Here is a 20,608-nt window from a genome sequence, read left to right as displayed (position 1 = left end):
GGTGGCTGAGCTAGCTGTCTGGTCTCTTCTTACAAAGGCATTAATCCCATTCATGAAGGCTCAATCCTCATGACCTAATTACGTCCTAAAGACACCAGCTCCATATACCATGACATTGGGGATTAGATTCCAACATATGAATTTGAAGGGTGGGGAACATGTAATCAACAACATACAGGTAAATTTAAAGCCATGGGCCTGGGTAAGATCATTTAGGATGTGTGATTGCAGAGTAGTAGGCTAGGTCTGGTCCCCGATGCACCATATGTGATGATGCACTTAGAGGTAGGTGGGGGAGGAGGAACCAGGAAAGGAGCCCATGGGAAGGAGGAGCTATAGAGGTAAAGAAAATCGGGAGAATGTGGTGCTATGAAGGCTAGGGGAAGAGCATTTTTTTTCTTTTTTTAAAAATATTTTATTTATCTATTTGACAGAGATCACAAGTAGGCAGAGAGGCAGGCAGAGAGAGAGGAGGGGAAGCAGGCTCCCCGCGAAGCAGAGAGCCCAATGTGGGGCTCCATCCCAGCACCCCAGGATCATAACCCAAGCCAAAGGCAGAGGCTTTAACCCACTGAGCCACCCAGGAGCCCCGGGAAGAGCCAAAGAGAGATTGATCAACCAGATGGGAGGGCTGAGAGGCTGAACTGAATACAAATAAAAAATATCCATTGGATTTGACAACATGGAGGCCATTGGAGACCTTGAATGACAAGAACAGCTTCAGAGAAGCAGTAGGGACAGAAAATTAGGTGGAATAGGAGGAGAGAATGAGAGGTGACCAAATATGTGGACAGCTGGTGTAGACAAGTTTTGATATGAAAGGAAAAGGAGGTAACTGCATGAGGATATGGCAGTGAAGGGAGTTGTTTTTTATTCTTTGTAGAGGGGAAACAGAAACATGTTTGCATACTAATGGAATAATCCAGTAGGAAAGGAGAGATTCAAGGTGTAGGAGAGATGAAGACCTTGAGAAGGTGAGAGGGTATAGGATCCAGTGCATGAGGGGAGACTCGTTTTTAATAAGAGCAGGGACACCTTCATTGTAACAGGAGGGAAGACCGAGAACAAAATTCTTGAGGGAAGTTCATAAATCTGGTGGTATGGCAATGAGATAAGGCCCCTTCTGAAGGCTTCTATTTTCTCACTGGAGTGTGAGTTGAAGTCAGGAGCTGAGAAAAGTGGCCTATGGGAGGTGTAAGGGAAAGGTTTGAGGAGCGAGAACATAAAAGCGGTATTTTGGAGCGGGAAACTAACTAAGGAAATTCAATGGATTGAAGGTTTGTGGTTATTAGTTTAAAATAAAATGGGTCATCTACCTTCCCTCCCTCCCTCCTCCCCTTCTTTCCTTCTTTGCTATTTGGGGCCCAGGGCAGTAGGAGCCCAAGCAATGTGGTGTGACCCAGAGATGGGTCAGGGCTGAGTAAGGCAACAGCTCAGCAAGGGTAGGGAGATTGGTTACATGCAGGAGGAAGGGTTGGGGGGGGATAGATATATTGATATATTTTATTATATTTATATATCTTTTAGTGTATAAACTAAAAATGCTTTTAGCAAAAATAATTCTGAAATTATTATTTAGATATGTAAGCACAACATTGTGAATGCAGAGACTTTTCATACCGCAGAATCTTGTTATCCAAAGCGTTTTAGAGGTCAATCCTAGTCATATTTGATAATGAGGAAAATGAAGTTAAGTGACTCCCCCAAGTCACGTAACAATTTGATGTCATAGCTGAGACTAGAATTCTGGGATTCAGATTCCCAGGCCATAGTTCTTTCTACAAGATACTGATGCTCAAATATTTGGTATACTTATCATAAAAAAGGGAATTATCAGAATGAAAGCATTGGTTAGGAAAGAATAATCTGCTAGCATTTTATTTCTTATAAATTCCTCTCTCTTCAGTTTCAGCTTTTTGGAAAAATTGTCATCAATAATAGATTTTTGTCCTAAAAGTGGGTTTAAATATGAATGAGCAAGGTATAGTAAAGAATTTTTACAACTGTAAAGTGTGACCTACCCAAAAGATCTTGCCTCTTAAGTACAATCTGCTTAGTTATTTCTCTTCCAAAAGAAAATCATTGTTGAATGGGAACAGATCATCGACACAGAACAACAAAATGCGGAAATTAGAACACTTTATTATAAATATTTCCAGAATATAAACTGATTTTGCATAAAGACTCTTTGAAACTTTAAAAACTATACGTAACCGTAGCTTATTATTATAATGAATTTCATTCTCCACTTTCCATCTAGAAAATACACTGCAAGTTAAATCAAAAAGGAAAAAAAAATCAGTCTAAATTGTGTCATAGAGAAAACTAATGAATATAAATATACCTCATCCAAAGCTAAAACAAACCCAATCAAGAAACAGATTTTCCAAAGCCTATTAATACTCCAATTTAAAATAAATGACCTCCCAAGGGAAAAATACTTCTACTATCATAGCAATTTGATGAGTAAAAGCAGAGCCACTCTCATTAAGGGAAATTACCTTATACACGAAAAATGTAAGGATGCATTTAGAAAATGAGGAAAAGTAATTTCCATGATGGAGAGTAAGCATATTAAATACTTCTTGTTCACTGTCTGTTGTTAGAAGTTAAAGTACCTGTTCACATGAAAAAGTCAGAAAACGTTCACATGAACGTCAGAAAACCAGGCCCCTCAGCTATTTTTTCAATTTAACCTCAGAGCTTCAAAATCCAAGGATAGACTGGTCCCAAAGCATCTCCTCCTCTGTCCTCTCTTTACCTTGTTCCTTTTTCTCTTTTCTACGCTTCCGTTCCTCTTTCTTAGAGGCTCCATCTCGGCTTTTTTTCTCCTTTCGATTCTTAAGCTTTCCTGTACTGATCCTGTCTGCTTCCATCTGTGTTTTGTTGGTTTGGAAGTTCTTCTGTTTATCTAACTCTATTTCCTCGCAACCTTTTTTTCTCTTATGCTTGGGCCGCTCCTCCTCTGGTTTTTCTCTGCCTTCTTCCAGGTGCCTTTTCCTCTTCTGATGTAGCTGTTTATGATGGGCTGGATGGCCACTGGCACTGTTTTCTGAGGAGAGGCGATTGTGAACTCCAGATTCTACACTGTATGAGCTATAGTTATACTCTTGCTGACTAAGGTTCAGGGTTCCTGGTTTCTCTGAGAAATAGTCCCTTGTGAATTGACAGTAGCTCAGGGAGTCTAGTCTTAGCCTGCTGTCATGAGCTGGTAGCCACTGAGGTAAGCGGTTTTCCACTTTTTGTGAACTGGGGCATGATCTTGGGTAGGTCTGTCCGGTTTCAGAAGAGAGTCTTTGATCAAACATTCTATACCTTGGTCGGTAATCAGCCTCTTCTCTGTATCCACAGGTTTCCAAACAGTTGTCTCTCATCTTTCTGAAACAAGTCTTTGGCTCTAAGCCTCTGGCTTTCTGTACTTTGATATAATCTTCAAGTTCATCTTGAAAAGAATCATATGTCTTCTTTGAATGCTTCATTAGGTTGACAACAAGGGATTCTCTGTAGAGAAGATGGGAGAAAATTCTTCTTACTAGATTTTATTCTGAATATTTCCTTTGCTCTTGAACAGAGCTTCAAAAAACAAAGAAGCCCAAACAAATTAAAACTGAATTTGGCATAAAAGTTAAATACCACGAAATTATATGTCAAAAGGTGCATTAGGATAGTCAGATATTGGGTGCCTAGGTGGCTCGGTTGTTGGGTGACTGCCTTTGGCTTGGACTACGATCCTGGAGTCCCAGGATCAAGTCCTGCTTCGGGCTCCCTGCTCAGCAGTGAGTCGGCTTCTCCCTTTGATCCTCCCCTTCTTGTGTTCTCTCTCTTAAATAAATAAATAAATAAAATCTTAAAAAATAAAAGGGTAGGGGCTCCTGGATGGCTCAATGGGTTAAGCCACTGCCTTTGACTCAGGTCATGATCTCAGGTCCTGGGATAGAGCTCTGCATTGGCTCTTTGCTCAGCGGGGAGTCTGCTTCTCTCTCTCGCTCTCTCTCTCTCTGCCTGCCTCTCTGCCTACTTGTGATCTTTCTCTGTCAAATAAATAAATAGAATCTTTAAAAAAAAATAAAATAAAAGGGTAGTCAAATATCTCCTAGGTCACTCAGAAGTAGCTTTATCTTTCTCAGACGTGGGATGAAGGCAGAAAGGAGATGGAATATAGGGTTCTGTTGTATAGTTAAAAATTTAAGACATATAGGGATGTGTAGATAAGGATCACACATTCCTGACAAGTGGCCTGATCAAGTGCTCATATATTTCCTAAAGTTCTGATTTAATAAATTTCTTGTATATTGTTTTCTAAGAGAAGTAATAGAACCATATAGAAATAATTTAATTTCTAAACTCTTCCGTTTACTCAAACAAAATAAAATAAACATATATACTTACCTGACTAGAGTACTATAAGACTTAATGTTTACAAAATAGTTTGGGAATGCTGGAAACTAGAAATTCAGGTATGAGAAGAAACTACTCTTTTGTATAGGGCATGAGAGAAGATGAGGGTACAGAGTTCTGTTCCTTCTGTATAGGGCTTGGATTTCATTCTGTTACTTCTGATTGGTTAAGAAAGCATTCTAGAATGTCTTCTGCTTTGTTCTCTAATATAAAGTACTGGTGGGAGGGTTAAGGGAGGAAATGGAGGTGAAAGCTGAGACGGTGTCAGACTGATACAGAGAAAAGTTTCAGAAGAAATATAAAGTAGATACACTAGTTTTTTTGTTGGCATGTTTGATTCTTTTGGTGGGGGCAGCACTATTCCTGATTTATTTCTTTCCCCTCCCTCAAATTCTACATGAGTGCAAATATAGCAGAAAACACTTATTACAAGATGATAATGCCCTAGATATTTCTGGTGACTTACTCTGTCTCCAAAAATTAGGAGGCTGCATAACCCATGCAGAAGAGTGTATTTCTCCCCTTCAACCGAAATAAGCCTGACAATAGCACTCTAGAGTCATTACTGATCAGCTATCTTTTCTGGAAACTTGAGATTAAAAGCAATGTTTAAATGAGGCCTCATTTGGTGAGTCAGAAAATTTAGCTCCTATTCAACTTAAATAGTGTAAAAATTCTAACTAGAAGAAAACAATTTAACAAATATTTGTTAAATATTTCAATCAAATCAAAGGATTTGAACAGACACCTCAGAAAAGAATATATACAAATAGCCAATGAGCACATGAAAAGATACCATAAGTCATCAAGTCAATGTCCATTAAAATCACAGTAAGAGGGGCGCCTGGGTGGCTCAATGGGTTGAGGCCTCTGCCTTCGGCTTGGGTCATGATCCTGGGATCCTGGATCGAGCCCCACATCAGGCTCTCTGCTCGGCGGGGGACCTGCTTCCCCCTCTCTCTCTGCCTGCCTCTCTGCCTACTTGTGATCTCTGTCTGTCAAATAAATAAATAAATAAATCTTTAAAAAAAAGAATCACAATGAGATACCAGTATGAGCACTCACTACAATGACTGAGATCAAAAGAATAACATTATCCGTGTTGGTGAGGATGTGGAACAGCTAGAATTCTCATACGCTGCTAGTTAGCAATGTAAAATGGTACAAACACTAACAAAAGTTTGGTAGTTTCTGAGGAATTTAAACATATGCCTACTGTATGATCTAGTTAGTCCATTCCTAGATACTTCCCTGAAAAGAAAAGGAAAGATACATCCATACAAAGACTGATACATGAATATTCATAGCAATTTTATTTGTAATACCCCCAGAAAGGAAAACACCGAAATGATGATCGACAGATAAATGGAACTACCAAATAGTGGTATAGCCATACAATGAAATATTATCAGTGATAAAAAGGAATGAACTATTGATACAGTCAACAATATGGATGAATCTCAAAATAATTATGTTGTACATCATATATTATGCACATAGCACATAATATATGTATGTAATATATGATTCCATTAAATGAAACTCTAGAAAATGTAAACTAATCTACAGTAAATGTAAACTAATCTATAGTAACAGTGTTTGCCTGGGGATGAGGCAGGAAGGGGTGGGTGGGATGATTATAAACGGTATCTTTTGGGGTCTGAATGTATGTTTACTATATTGATCATTTGATGGTATATACATCTGTCAAAACCCATCAAATTTTATATTTTAAATATGTATGGTTTATTATATGTTAACTATACTTCTATAAAGCTGTTTTTACAAAGTCACTAATAAGATTAAAAAGATGTTGATAACTGTTGAAACTGGATGGTGGGTATATGAAGGCTCACTATCCTATTTTCTCTACTTTTATGTTTAAAATTTTTGATGCTTCATACCCACAAAGAAGGCTAAAATAAAAAAAGGCAGATGACATTAAGTGTTGGCAAGGATGTGGAAAATTGGTAACTTCATTCATTGCTTGTGGGGATGAAAAGCACACAGTTATTTTGAAAAATAATCTGGACTTCTGGCCCTGTGCACACAGGTCTGAGCCTACCCGGAGCCAGGTAGATGGTCACCAGGAAGTTCAACCCCTTTGTGATCTCAGACAGCAGCAGAAACCCCCAAATGCCACTTCAGTGCCCCCTTGCACATGTGCAGGAAGATCCTGTCATCCCCACTCTCCAACGAGCTGTGGGGAAAGTACAGCTGCTCCATGCCCATCCATAGGGATGATGAGGTCCAGGTGGTTTGACGACACTATAAAGGTCAACAAATCAGCAAGGTTGTCCAGGTGTACAGAAAGAAATAGATCATCTGCATCAAGTGTGTACAATGTAAGAAAGCTAATGGCACAACTGTCCGTGTGGACATTCATCCAAGCAAGGTGGTTATCACCAGGCTAAAACTGGACAAGGATCAGAAAAAAATTCTTAAACGAAAAGCCAAATTTTGACAAGGTGGAAAACAGAACGGCAAATATAAGGAAGAACTTATTAAGAAAAATGCAGGAATGAATATAACCTGTTGTGCAACCATAATGTAACTGTAGATTTTTTAGTCTGGTGTGTATTCCTTTGAAATGTCTCAAGATATCTCTATCTCTTGAATATTTCATTTCCTTCTTATTTTCTTATTGATATATAGCTCTGTATATCTACTTTTTCTGTTTTGATGAATAATTTTATGAATAACCACTGGAAATATTTCCTATTTAAAAAAAAAAAAAAAGAAAGAAAAACAATATGGCAATTCCTCAAACGTTAAACAGTGTTGCTGTATGACCCAGCAATTTCATTCCTAGGTACACAATCAAGAGAACTGAAAACCTTTGTTCACACAAAAACTTAACACCAATGTTCAGAGCAGCAATATTTATAAGAGCTAAAAAGTAGAAACAACTCAATATCCATTAACTGCTGAATGAATAAGTAAGGCATGGTATCTTCATACAATGGAATATTATTCAGCAATAGAAAGGAATGGAGTGCTGATACATAGTACAACATGGATGAACCCTGAAGGCATGACAAGTGAGAATGTCCCCACAGTCCACAGATCGCGCAGAGATCAATAAAGAGGTGAATGGGAACTTACCCGTCTCAGGCTGAGAACTTGGTGAAGAAATCTGATCATAGTCATCCATTAATTGCTTCAGTTTTCTAGCATGAACTTTCCCCACATGGCGAGACTGTGCAACAACCAGGAAGCTAAAAAACACGATGCAGAGATCCCCAAATCGATTTTTGTCTAATACTCTACTCCCAGTCATCTGAAGTCAACTGCAATCTTGTTATAAAGATTAAATAGTTCAAAGTTTAGAATTATGCCATCAACATAGATCCATCATCTGAAAATTCACACATCCATCTCCAATTTCTTATCATCTTACTTCCTATAAGTCTAAAAGTTAGGCTAACTCTTTGAGCATGTATTTTACCCCAGAAAAATAATATTTTGTTTTAGAATAAAGTGACCCCAAATTTCCACCTCCAAATTTGCAGATAGACACTCATGATTTTTAGTTTGTTTAGTCTGAACTAAGAGTGTAAGAAGAGTTTTGCTCGCTTCCACATGTTAGCTTCATAGAAATAATCCTATGATCTAGAAGATCACTATTTCCAACCTACCTCATAATGTGAAATGCTTTGCAATTCAAACTATATCCCTACTCCCCATACTCCTTCGATAAGGGGAACTGGAAAAGTTCAATATTTGTTCATTCAACGTGGTACCTATGAATAAAATAAAGGGGGTAAGATAGAAATTACATTAAAGATACATTAAAGGTAATATTTTCAATCTTTAAATAGACATCATTTGATATACCATCTCAAATTTTAATTTCCTGGGTGCTTGCAAGTCTACATACTAGGTTTTCACTAATTAGAATGAAATTTCAGTATGAAAATGTAGTAAGCCTCTAATCTTTAATATGGTAATATATTTTTCTTTAGTCCAGAAAATACCACTCTAAAAGAGAAGTTACTGGGTCACCAGTCTGGACTTTATGGAAAGATTGGACTAATGGGGGCACCCGGGTGGCTCAGTAGGTTAGGTGACTGTCTTCGGCTCAGGTTATGATCCCAGAGTGCTGGGATCGAGTCCCACATCAGGCTCCCAGCTCTATGGGGAGTCTGCTTCTCCCTCTGACCTTCTCCCCTCTCATGCTCTTTCTCACACACTCTCTCTCTCAAATAAATAAAAAAATCTTAAAAAAAAAATTGGACTAAGAAATCTGGCCTTGGCATTTTTGTGTTTTACAGTAGACGATTTCAAAGCATGCAGTTTATTTTAAGATAGTCTCTGATTCTAGCTATACCTATATGTCATTTGGGAATCACACAGAGGAACCACTAATCAATCACTTTACTTGTGATGGGAAACAGTCCTCCACAGTTGGTACAAACATGATCACAAGCAAGGCTCACTAAACCAGGCTCAGATAAGCCACTCAAAACTATAGTTATGTTCACATATTAATTTCCAGAACTTTTGTTCAAAGTCTTTCTCACCAGAAAAAATAATCTGTACCAAAATGACCACATTTATACTTGAGGTCTGTATTACTATCTAAAAGTTCCTAACAGTTGAAATTTATTTTATGGAAATTTATTCATTTATAAATATGATATCAAAAATTGGAACATTAAAATTGTACTTCCTATGCAGCCATTTAAATGAATGAGTTGGAACTACATGTATGGTCATGGAGAAATGTCCATTATATATTAAGGTGGGAAAATGATGATACCTATTTACCTATCTATTAATTAATCTAAAATCCAATTTTAGTGTAAAAATACTCAACATACAGAACCAAAAAAACTAAACATTCATATATGTTTATTGTAAGGAGGAGTTAAAAGAACCACCCTGCAACCCATTTACTTCCTTTTCTGGGGCTGGGGGAGAGAGTAGAAGGTAGGTGACTTCTGGATCTCTGACTAAAGAGACTAATGATATTAGCTAGGAGAAAGGGAACTTATATTTGACATGTCCTTAGCAAGATGCCCCTGGCTAAGGATTATCTATAGTAAATAAATTAAGGATTTATGAGGCATAGCTTTCTGAATAATGTCACGTAAACTAGGAGGTATAAAATGGAGATGATTCATAATTTTTTTTTTAAAGATTTTATTTTATTTATTTGACAGAGAGAGATCACAAGTAGGCAGAGAGTCAGGCAGAGAGAGAGGGGGAAGCAGGCTCCTTCTGAGCAGAAAGCCTGATGCGGGGCTCGATCCCAGGACCCTAGGATCATGACCTGAGCCGAAGGCAGAGGCTTTAACCCACTGAGCTACCCAGGTGCCCCGGAGATGATTCATAATTTAAATACTCCCACTGGGCGAGGTGACCCTCATTTAGAAATCTCATCTGTTATTTTGGGCCAGAGATGCATGACCAATGTAGGAAAACATGGTTTGTGGAGCCATCTTTTATATCCTAGATATCTCCGCTTCTTTAATAGAGTTGTGTGACCAATTGTATCCTTGAAATACTTAGTAAATGTTGATACTACGTAATATTACTGATTTGTGTTAGTCTGATCTGACAGTCTGATCTTGTATATTGCAATATCCATAGGAAAAAAATCAGAAAAGATATACACTAAACTTAATGGGGTTTGGGAAATGGGTTTAGGAAAGAAGTAATAGAAAATATTTAATATTTTGTTCTCTGAACATATCTGTATTAATTTCTGCAAAAGCATTACTTTGTAATTGAAAACTCTATAAAAATTTAATTTAAATGTTCTATAGAGTATCTTCATATTAAGCTTAATTTTTAGTCCCAGCATATAGATTAAAAAGGTTTGCTTAAGTATATTATGAGTTTGGGATTCTTAGGTGGCTCAGTTGGTTAAGCATCTGCCTTTGGCTCAGGTCATGATCCAGTGTCCTGGGATCGAGCCCTGTGTCAGGTTCCCTGCTCAGAGGGGAACCTGCTTCTCCCTCTCCCTCTCCACTTCTCCAGTGCTCATGTGCTCTCTCAAATAAATAAATAAAATCTTTGAAAAAAAAAACACGAGTTTAAGAACTGTAAATCAGAAATACTTTGGAAACGATGATGAATATTTAAACATGTTTATTATATATAATATCTCTCTGAATTATTTCTGAGTTGTTTTAAGGTATATAACTTAATTATACATGACTCCAAAGTTAAAATGAAAAGCAAGCTATAAACTAGGAGAAAATATTCCCATCTCACATATCAGACAAAGGACTTATATCTAGAATACATAAAGAACTCTTATGACTCAATAAGACAAATTCAAATTAAAATGGGCAAAAGATTTGAAAAGACACTTCAAAAAATAATTTATGTATATAAATATGACTTAAAACCCTATATCATCACTGGAAATCATTAAAATTAATATGACTGAAAATACCTAATGTTGGTAAGGATGCTGAACAACTGGACTTCTCATACGTTACTAGCTAGAATTTAAAATGCTACAAGTTTACAAAGCAGTTCGATAATTTCTGTAAACATTAAACATCTACCATACGACCCAGTCATTTCGCCTCTATGTATTAGTCCAAGAGAAATGAAAACATACATCCCCACAAAGACCTGTACATGAATGTTCATAGCAGATGTATTTATAATAGCCCCAAACTGAAACAATCCTAATGTCTGCCAAGAGGCTAACTGATAAACAAAACACGGTTTATCTATACAATATAATTATTCTGCAACAAAAAGAAACAAAACAGCAATATATAATGTAGATGTATCTCAAAATCATGCTTAGTGTAATACACAAGAGTACCTACTGTATGATTCTATATTTGTAAAAAGTTCTAGACATATAAACTAATCCATAGTGAGAGAAAGCAGATTAGTGGTTGTTGGGGACAGGAGTAGAGGGTGGGATGGATTATAAAGAGGCCTGAGAAAACTTTTGATGTTAACAGAGGTATTTGGTGTTTTGTTTACAATGGTTGCTTGGGAGTATACACCTGTCAAAAACTCATTGTCTTGTATACTTCATATATGTGTATATTTTAAGTAAAGGTGTCTCCCATCCAAGTACTAACCAGGCCTGACTCTGCTTAGCTTCCGAGATCAGACGAGATCGGGTGCATTCAGGGTGGTATGGCTGTAAACAGTAAAGTATATCTCAATAAAGTGGGCCAGAGGAGCTTAAGGATCTTTAACAGATGTTTTGGAAAAAGGAATAATTTTGCCTTAATTTGTTCAACTGGATTTTTAAATGTTGAGTTTGTTTCCAGAAAAATCATTCACCTAACAAAGGCCAATTTACCTACACAGAACTACTGCCAGTCATATTATGTCACTTAATCTCATTGCTCCTAGGACCAGACATAGGGACTCTGGAGTCAGTGCTGGCACTTCTTAGCTTTGTAAGCTTGGCTAAATTCCCAACCTTTTTGTGCCTCAAGTTCCTCATCTCTAAAATAAGGATATAATATATGCCTCAAAGAGCTGTTGTGAGCCTTAAGGAAATGAATACATATAAAATGCTTAGAAGAGTATATGGCACACGGTAGGTGCTGAATCAATGAGCTACTTTTATTATTACTCAGGATTTCATCTATTTAACTGACATAGTGAAATATTCTTCCAATCAATTATTCTCATAACTACAGAAAACCAAATAAAGTTAAGATTATATGTAAACAGAGCAAGAGTCCTGTCAGGAGTACCTAATTCTTTTTATTTCAAGCTAACTCATGTTTCAGAGGGACTTATTTTAAAAATGAAAACTGAGGGGGCACCTGGTGCTCAATTGATTAAGCGTCTGACTCTTGATTTCAGCTCAGGTCATGATCTTAGGGTCATGAAATTGAGCTCTGAGTCAGGCTCCTGGCTGCTTGGGATTCTCTCTCTCCTTCTGCCCCTCCCCCTGCTCTCTTCCTCTCAAATAAATAAATTTTTATTTTTTTTTTAAAGATTTTATCTATTTAAGAGAGAGAGAGAACATAAGAGTGCACAAGCAGGGAGAGGGGCAGAGGGAGAGGGGAAACAGACTCCCCACTGAGCAGGGAGGCTGTCCTCCGGCTTGATCCCAGGATCCTGGGATCATGGCCTGAGCCAAAGGCAGGTGCTTCACCAACTGAGCCATCCAGGTGCCCCTGCAGTAAACAAATCTTTTAAAAAATAATAATAAATATGAAAACTGAAGGTTAGACTTGGTCATTGTCCTTTGTGATTGTTCTAATTTTGAACCAATTCTTTGAAGATTTCAGTTTAAATTGTGTTAATGTGTCATGTATAATACTCAAAAGGGTATGGAGTATTAGGCAGAAACACCTAGGATACAAGCTAATTTTACTATTTATAGGCTGTATTAGGTCCCAACTCGAGTATTTTTTTTAAGATGTACCTTCTAGTATTTTTGGAACAAATCTAGGAAAATTCTGAAGTCTTGAGTTCCTATTTATACTGCACATACACCACAAGCCTCCTTATAGATGAACACCCACAGAATACTATTTACTTGTTCACTTAGTTCGAGGAAAGTACCATAGTGAAAAGAGCAAAATATGGAATCTTTTATTTTGAAGAAATGAAACTATGTAGGTTATTCAATAGCTGGAGGTTTTATCTTTTTTATTTCAGTAAAAATACGGAAAGTCATTGTGAAAGTTAAATAAAAACATCATGTATCAACTATTGTGTTAAATGGGAAACACATGAGTAATATGAGTTACTCTTAATTCAAAATTGCCTAAAACAGCTTCATATTTTAATAAAAACACTAAGAGCCACTCTAATTCAAGCCCTGGATCACATTCTCCACTCAGCAGGGAGTCTGCTTTTCCCTCTCCTCTCCCCCTTGCTTGTTCTAATAAATAAATAAAATCTTAAAAAAGAAAGAAAGAAAGAAAGAAAAGAAAAGAAAAAAGGCAGGCAGGCAGTCCTGTACCTGTCACCATCATACTCTTAGCTATGTTGGTTATTAACCTTGCCTTTTCAGGAAATGAGATTAGTATCTGATCTAGGAGTTTGCCAGGCTCTAGCTATTTTACACTAACACAACAATCACAAAAATAACTAAGAGTTTACTACTGTGGTATATTTCCAATGATAAAATACAAAAAAATTAACAAAATCCTTAACTGGGAGTACCTCACATTTAATAGTTACAGATTTAATACAACATTTATGTCTTTATATCTAAACTAAGTCTTTGAACACCAACAATCCGTAAGGACTCTATGGCTAGCTGGCTCGAGGATCATGCTTGTGAAGTTAATTTGACTTGGACCCAAGGCAGACATCCTTCATCAGAATGCCACCAAACGCATTCCATTCCTTCCAAAGGTCTGGTAAATGTGATTGGGTCTATAAGAAGGGGGGAAAAACCCCAGTGCTCATGTATTAACATATACTTAGTGAATATAGTAGGGGAAATCTTGTTAGTTGTTTTAACATGCTTAGTCACCATTCTCATATATGGACAGCTAATAAAAGCAACAAATCCGAAACTCACAAATAATCATTAATGTCTCCCCATTCTATCCAGCTGTCACTGTTACATTTACAACATAACGTGCTCTGGTGTGCATGTAGCAAATACATCTTGAGCAGAGCACATATTCACATAAAATAATGAACTAATTCTGATTATTCCAGGAGTCCTGGCTGATCTACATTTACACCTGCACTTTCTTGAATGTGCTTATCCTGCTAGCTCTTACCCATTTTAGAGGCTGTCTATTAACCTGTCTCCTCCCACCCACCAAGGAGAATTTGACTGCCTTACACTACTATCCCGCATTTCCTCTGCAGCCATTTCAGATTCACAGACGGAAGATGTGTGTCAGAAATGGCAAAGCAGCCATGCTAGGTCTGGAACACTTAACTTTACTGTAATTTGAGAGAGAAATAAACTTTTATTTATCTTATTTTTTTTTTAAAGATTTTACTTATTTATCACAAGTAGACAGAGAAGCAGGTGGGGGAGGGGGAGCAGGCTCCCTGCTGAGCAGACAGCCCTACACCGGACTAGATCCCAGGACCCCAGGACCATGACCTGAGTGGAAGGCAGAGGCTTTAACCCACTGAGCCACCCAGGGCCCTGAGACAGAAATGAACTGTGTGTTTAAAAGAAACACTGTGTTTTTCTCCATTTTTCTTTCTTTTTTCTAATTTCACTAACAAACATTACTACTACCAAGCTCTTTAAAAGGGCTGTACCTAATTATCTGTATATCCTTGTACTGAGCAGATAACTGGTACCTAGCAGGAGCTCAATAAATGTTTTCTGAATAAATGTCAACATGTTAGCTATTAGCTAGATTTTGTCATTTGATCCAGATCTCTGCTTAGTATCATGAAAACAAAGGAAAACACTTTTAGGCAATTGCTATGTAAATGGATTAATGATTCAATAATGAGTCAAAAATATCCTTTATTCTAAAACTGAGTCCATTTAATTTCTTTTCTTAAAGAGAAGCAAATAAGCAAGAACTGTTTGTTGCAGTGTTGTTTTTACTGATCCCTCAGTAATATCACTACCAGGTGAAAAATTTTCTGTCAAAAATATTTGAGAATCACCACCGAAAGATGTAATTCTGAATGAATTATGACAACTTCACCATAAATTCTATGTATATTTCTTTTCATATAAGTCTGGTCATGGGGTATTATTTTTTGGTGACTGAATTTAATTTCTCAATTTCTTATTTGTAATCTTATACCTTGTATATATTTCCTGCTTGCCAATATTTAATACTTACATCTGTTCATTATCAAGTCCAATACAGAAGAGCTCCTCTTAGGAGTGTTACAGCTATAGGTGAAAATGAATTAGATGTTCTTCAAATCAGTTTTAATTGTCCTATTAGGATCTTGAAAGTGACTGGAATTTTAGTAACTGAATGCATGATAATTCTTTCATACATTTTGGATGAATCTTTTGTCTTTCAAGAAAAAAAAATTCTGGATAAGTAACAAGCAACAGGTTTTTTTCCCACTTGTTGTTTATGTACTATCTTGACTAGCAATTATTTAGGGCTTTTACAAGTATCTCAACTAAAAATACACTGCCTCAGGGTGCCTAGGTGGCTTCCGAAGCATCTACCTTAGGATCTAGCCCTAAGGCTTAAGACTTTGAAGTCTTGGGCTCCCTGCTCAGCAGGGAGCCTGCTTCTCCCTCTTCCTGCTGCTCCCCCTACCTGTGCGCTCTGTCAAATAAACCAAATAGAATCTTTAAAAAAAAGTACTGATTCCTATCGTTTTAAATATTATAATATACCAAATATTAGTCATTTGTTAGATAGCAGTTAACTGAACAGTTAGTGAAGGATATTTACCCAAAATAAAGTGACAAGAGGTAATTTTTTAAGTGACGAATTATTTCTTTTTAAATCCTAGTGAATGGTCTCAGTCTTAACTCAGATTTCATTACTCTTTTGAATGTCATCTGATAACCATTATAGGTTGAAGTTTCATGTTTTATGAACTGCTGTTCTAGTACACAGCCAAATCAAGAATATCAATATAGAACTGTAAAGTCAGTTCATAATTTTAATGCTGTCAAGGACCTCAGAGTTCAGTTGGTGCAGAGGTCCTCAACCTTGCCACTACTGACATCTTGGGTAGGAGAATCCTTTGTGAGGATGGAGATGAGACGGCCCTGTCCATTTCAAGATGTTTGCAAATCTCTGCCCTATTTCAAATAGATGGCAAGTACCTCCTATGCTCACTATGCCCTTTCTTCCCCAATGGTGGAAACTAAAAATGTCTCCAGAAAGTGCCAAATGTCCTCTGGGGTGTGGGTGCAAAATAACCCCTGGCTGAGAACCACTCAATTGGGCTAATCCAATTCTCTCTCCCGACAGATGACAAAACTCAAAAAAGAAATTTGGGACTTTGAGTTTGAAAGAAAAGTTTGGGACTTACTCAGTTCATACAGCTAATGGACAAACTAACACTATAACCTATTACTTGTTAAGATTCCTATTCCAGGGGCGCCTGGGTGGCTCAGTGGGTTAAGCCGTTGCCTTCGGCTCAGGTCACGATCTCAGGGTCCTGGAATCCAGTCCCGCATCCGGCTCTCTGCTCAGCGGGGAGCCTGCTTCCCTCTCTCTCTGCCCGCCTGTCTACTGTGATCTCTTTCTGTCAAATAAATAAATTTAAAAAATCTAAAAAAAAAAAAAAAGCTTCCTATTCCAGTATTCTCATTATGCCACCTTTAAGTTGCATGGAAAAGTTACTGCTAGCATTGTGTGAACTGACGCTGTATAAAGTAACTGCACACATTCAAAGTCATCACACACACACACACAAAATGTCATCTGGCAAAAACTGTTTTTCCATGAGAAACTATTTCTAGGTCTTCCTGTGATCTGGGTATGAGAGCCACATTGAACTGTAGTCTTGACATGTATAAACTGCTCATGCTTACTTGTCGGTAAGAGGCAGTAAGTTTGGTATGAAAACAAATAAATCCAGATTTTTAAAAATCTCAGATGTCATAACCTAGGCTGACTGAAGACACTAAATCTAGTCTTTCAAAGGTTGCCTTCACAAAGAGACCGTTAATAGAACAGCATTTGGTTGCAATGCCAAACTCCATTTTTAGTGTATGGAATTTATATAATGTGCTTACAAAAATGTTTTAGGAAATGTATACCTTTTTTTTTTTTTTACTTTGCCATTCCACCAAAGCGAAACATGTCAGGTTATGGAATAGCACAGAAAAGTAGAATATATGATGAAAGAAGGTGAAAACGAAATTATTTTCATGAGCTTATTTACTGATGTCTCTCCAGAAAAATTATTCTATATTATATTCTAAATTATTCTATATTATTTGGCTTTCACCATCTTTCATTCTGGAGACAAAAAGCAACATAAGGCAACCCAGCATATACTAAAAATTATGAAAATGAGGATGGTTAAATGTTTCACTGAGATCTGCAATGTGATCAAGCTCCACCATCTAGAATCCTCTCCAAAACTGCCTTACAGCCTTACCTCCTAGTTTGGAACAAGCAGGCTGTTCACAGGCATAAAGTACTTGTAAGAACTCGAACATCTGTTAGGTTGAGATGATCAAGAAATAGCTTTTTGTGTTAGGGGAAACGTGTTGGTGAGAACTGTGAAAACTTGGGGCAGAAACACTCCTCCCAAACTCCTGCACGAAGACTTGCCCAAATTTTAGCATGGCCTCCAGCAGCTTAAGGCTGAACCCCTGGGATGACCCAGACCCCTTAGGAGCTCCTGCTAGAAAAAGCTCACGGCTGTCAAAACACAGAGACCGTTTTTAGAGCCGACACCTGATGACAGGCCCCCAACCTCTCTTTTTGAGAGTGCTTAACCAAAAAGGCCTTTGGATTGTGAATCCTTCAGATCTCTGAGACGGATGTGTACCTCCTCCGACTCAGAAGCGTCCTTCCCAAAGACCTGGCAGTCATTCTTTTGAAGTGCAATCATCAGGAAGGAGAGGCCCAAGTCGGGTCCCCCGTGGCTGCGGAAGGGCAGAATCCTAACTTCCTTACTTGCCAGCCAACAGACGCTGCTGGCTTAACAGCATCCACAAGGAACAACCCTTTGTAACTTCACATCCCTGACTCCTCTTCCACCTCTCCTCCAGTCCCTCATTTTCCCTTTAAACTCCCAGACAGCTCTGAGCAAATACGAATGGGGCTCAGCTCTTTCCCCTACTGTGGGAAGTTTCTGAACAAAATTTGTTTTTCAACGCTCTCACTAATGGCCGCTTTGCTGTCTTGGACACTGGTAGATCCGTACTGAACTGAGGCCACTAACAAGAGAGGCCCATAAATCTAAGAAGCTGTTTTTCAGGGTGTTACCCTCAAAAAGCCTAGAAAAACTCTCCCAAGGGGCCTCTCACAACTCTTGCCCCTCTTCTCCTCCCTCAGGCCCCCCGCAGTTTTAACCTCTCGGGCGGGGTACTTCCAGCTTCTCGGCGAAGTCCTGACTCCCCTTCTGCCTAAGCACCTACTTTCCCGGATGTTGAACGGCACCCAGCCGAGGTCTCCACGCTCGCGCGTCTCGGGCTCTTTCTGTCCTTATCTCGAAACTTCCTCATCAATCCCGCTACCCTTTCCCTGACAGTCCCAGGTCGGCTTCTACCTGGCCACCTCTCTGCCCCCTCAATCCTCAGTCTCCTGGGCGTGCTGAGGCGTCTCTCTCCCCTCCGCGCTCCGCCTGAGGGCCGTGGCGCCCCTTTCCAGGAGCGGCGGGTGGTGAGGGGAGCAGAGGATTCCGGCCCTCGACCTGGGCGGCCATGGCGCACATTCGGGGTGCGCACAGCCGTCCCTGGGCCGCGGAGTTGAGGGGCTGAAGACGGGGCCGCCCCCGCCGCCGGGGCGGGAACTCACCTTCTCTGAGGCAGGGGCGGGCGTCTACAACTACTGTTCCCCCTCCCCGCCAACGCCGCCGGCCGGGGAATAGGCCGGGGTGGAGGTGGCGGAGAGGCAGGGACAGGCGCTGCCGCCACCGCCGCCTCCGCCGCCGAGCAGGCGGGGTTAGGGGAGGAGGCGGAGACCCGGCTTCCTGAGGGGAAGTGTCCGCCACCCCCGGCGACTGACTGGACGGCGGCGGCGCCATGGCGGCAAAACGCGCTACTGCGGTTGCGCGGGTCGCCCGGCTTCCAGAGAGGGCCTTTAGCCCCGCCCCCTTCTCTCGACCTTTCCGGGGCTCGCCTCCCTCGATAACCGTGTTCTTCTGCGGGGTGCTTTCCCCTCCTCGTTCGAGGTCGGGGAGAACGGGTGCGGCGGGTCACCTGGGGTGAGTGAACCTCAAACCGACTGAGAAAGAAAAAACCTGGAAACCTCTGGATTCTGCCTTCAGAGTATCTGAGAAATACGTAATCTCCTTTATCTGTCTTTCCCTTGTTAGGGTCTTTAATGTACAGAGTTAGAGTAAGCGGAAGCCTTGGTCAGGATACGTTGTCGTCATTGGTCCGGGAATGACTTTTTGTCTCGCCTCTTTCAGTATATGCGTGTGTACAAACACGCACATACACAACCTCACCTCATCTCACTCCCCATCTCCCAAAGAAAAATCACTGCCCTGGCTCGTCCTCATTTCCTTTTGTATATAAATCTTTATCACACAAGTGTGTAGCTAAAAAACATTTATTTTTGAATTTCCTAAGATTTAAATCTTTCTCTGTGCAGTATTCTGGAACTTGTTTCACTCAACACTTGGAGGATCATCCAAGCCGTTGCACGTAGGTGTCACTTGTTTCACTGCTGTACGATATTCCACCCATTTTCCTGTTGATGGGCATGTCTCCTAGTAGCTGTGCAAGTTTCTCTTGAGTAGACTCACCTTTCTTGTCACACTGCCATTGGTTAGTTTCAGGTGCTCATCATCTCTTGATAGAATCATGGCAACAGATGCCCAACTACCTTCTGACTTCACCAGTCCAATCTACTCTTCATTACTGCTGCCAAAGCGTTCTTTCCAGAAGTCATTCCTGGCTCTCCATAGTCTGTTGGGGAAAGTCAGATTAGACAAGTACTCCTGGGGTTCTGTGCACCTTGATCTCATTATCTTCCTACTGCTGTCACCTCCCCACCCTGCTTTCACTTTATGATTTAGCAACATTAAATCTTTACTGATTCCTATAAATACCAAACTGTTGCATAACTCAGTTTATTGTGTATGCTGCTCCTTCTTCTGGAATGTCTACTCCCTACTTCCTAATGAACTCCTCCTCCCTTCACAAGTAAATTGTATCCTGAATTCAGCATTTCTCATTCATTCTTAATGCTTTTGTTACATATATATCTATCCCTATGTAACATGAAGTATTACTTTGCATGATTTAAAACTTTACATAAATGTCATTATACATACTGTTTATTCCCCAGCAACTCACTTTTTTTTCACTTATTCTGTTTTGGTGTGCAGATATGCTGAGATGTGAGGTTCTAATTCATTCACCTTCACAGCTGTATAACATTTCATTGCATAACTGCACTGTGAGCTATCCATTCTCCTATGGATGGACATTGAACTTGTTTTCCATTTTTGCTTTTATAGCTAGTGCTACTTTAATGTTCTTATGTAGTCTTGTGCACACATGTGAGAGTTTTCTCTGAGGTTTATACTTAAGAGATGTTGCTGCCTTTTAACTAGAAGCCTCAATAATACCCACTTCGAAGGGTATTGTGAAAACCATGAATAATGTTAATAAAGCACAATTTCACACATTCAAACATTTATTGTTAGAAAAACCTTCAAA

The 20,608-nt window shown here is 39.2% G+C and overlaps 2 protein-coding genes and 1 pseudogene across 5 annotated transcripts in view; 2 read left to right on the top strand and 1 right to left on the bottom strand.

Annotated features, from left to right (window-relative positions):
- Positions 1–2,122: 2,122 nt before the first annotated feature.
- On the bottom strand, positions 2,123–19,895 carry KRCC1 (lysine rich coiled-coil 1). 3 transcript variants are annotated; one of them, XM_045979131.1, is made up of 4 exons: positions 19,770–19,895; positions 8,037–8,141; positions 7,504–7,616; positions 2,123–3,501 (listed from the first exon to the last, which is right to left on the bottom strand). In XM_045979131.1, exon 4 carries the CDS (start codon positions 3,477–3,479, stop codon positions 2,706–2,708), a length of 774 nt encoding a protein of 257 aa, XP_045835087.1. In that variant the 5' UTR covers positions 3,480–3,501; positions 7,504–7,616; positions 8,037–8,141; positions 19,770–19,895; the 3' UTR covers positions 2,123–2,705. The 3 variants fall into 3 exon arrangements, with proteins under 3 accessions (XP_045835087.1, XP_045835086.1, XP_045835088.1); XM_045979130.1 differs by lacking the exon at positions 19,770–19,895 and adding an exon at positions 18,735–18,879; XM_045979132.1 differs by lacking the exons at positions 8,037–8,141; positions 19,770–19,895 and adding an exon at positions 18,735–18,866.
- Positions 6,478–7,491, top strand: LOC123925663 (annotated as a pseudogene).
- Positions 18,956–20,608, top strand: part of SMYD1 (SET and MYND domain containing 1) — a 48,314-nt gene continuing 46,661 nt past the window's right edge. For both annotated transcript variants that reach the window (XM_045979127.1, XM_045979126.1), the window contains exon 1: positions 18,956–19,143. In XM_045979127.1, coding sequence (XP_045835083.1) covers positions 18,962–19,143 — 182 coding nt within the window. In that variant the 5' untranslated portion in view covers positions 18,956–18,961. The remainder of the gene's footprint in view (positions 19,144–20,608) is intronic.

This window comes from Meles meles, chromosome 15 (genome assembly GCF_922984935.1).
Source record: "Meles meles chromosome 15, mMelMel3.1 paternal haplotype, whole genome shotgun sequence".
Lineage (NCBI taxonomy): Eukaryota > Metazoa > Chordata > Mammalia > Carnivora > Mustelidae > Meles > Meles meles.
This window is presented reverse-complemented; position numbering and strand designations above follow the sequence as displayed.

Bases quoted from the DNA above. Each gene is read 5' to 3' on its own strand.
- KRCC1 (XM_045979131.1), bottom strand. From the start codon at position 3,479: ATGAAGCATTCAAAGAAGACATATGATTCTTTTCAAGATGAACTTGAA.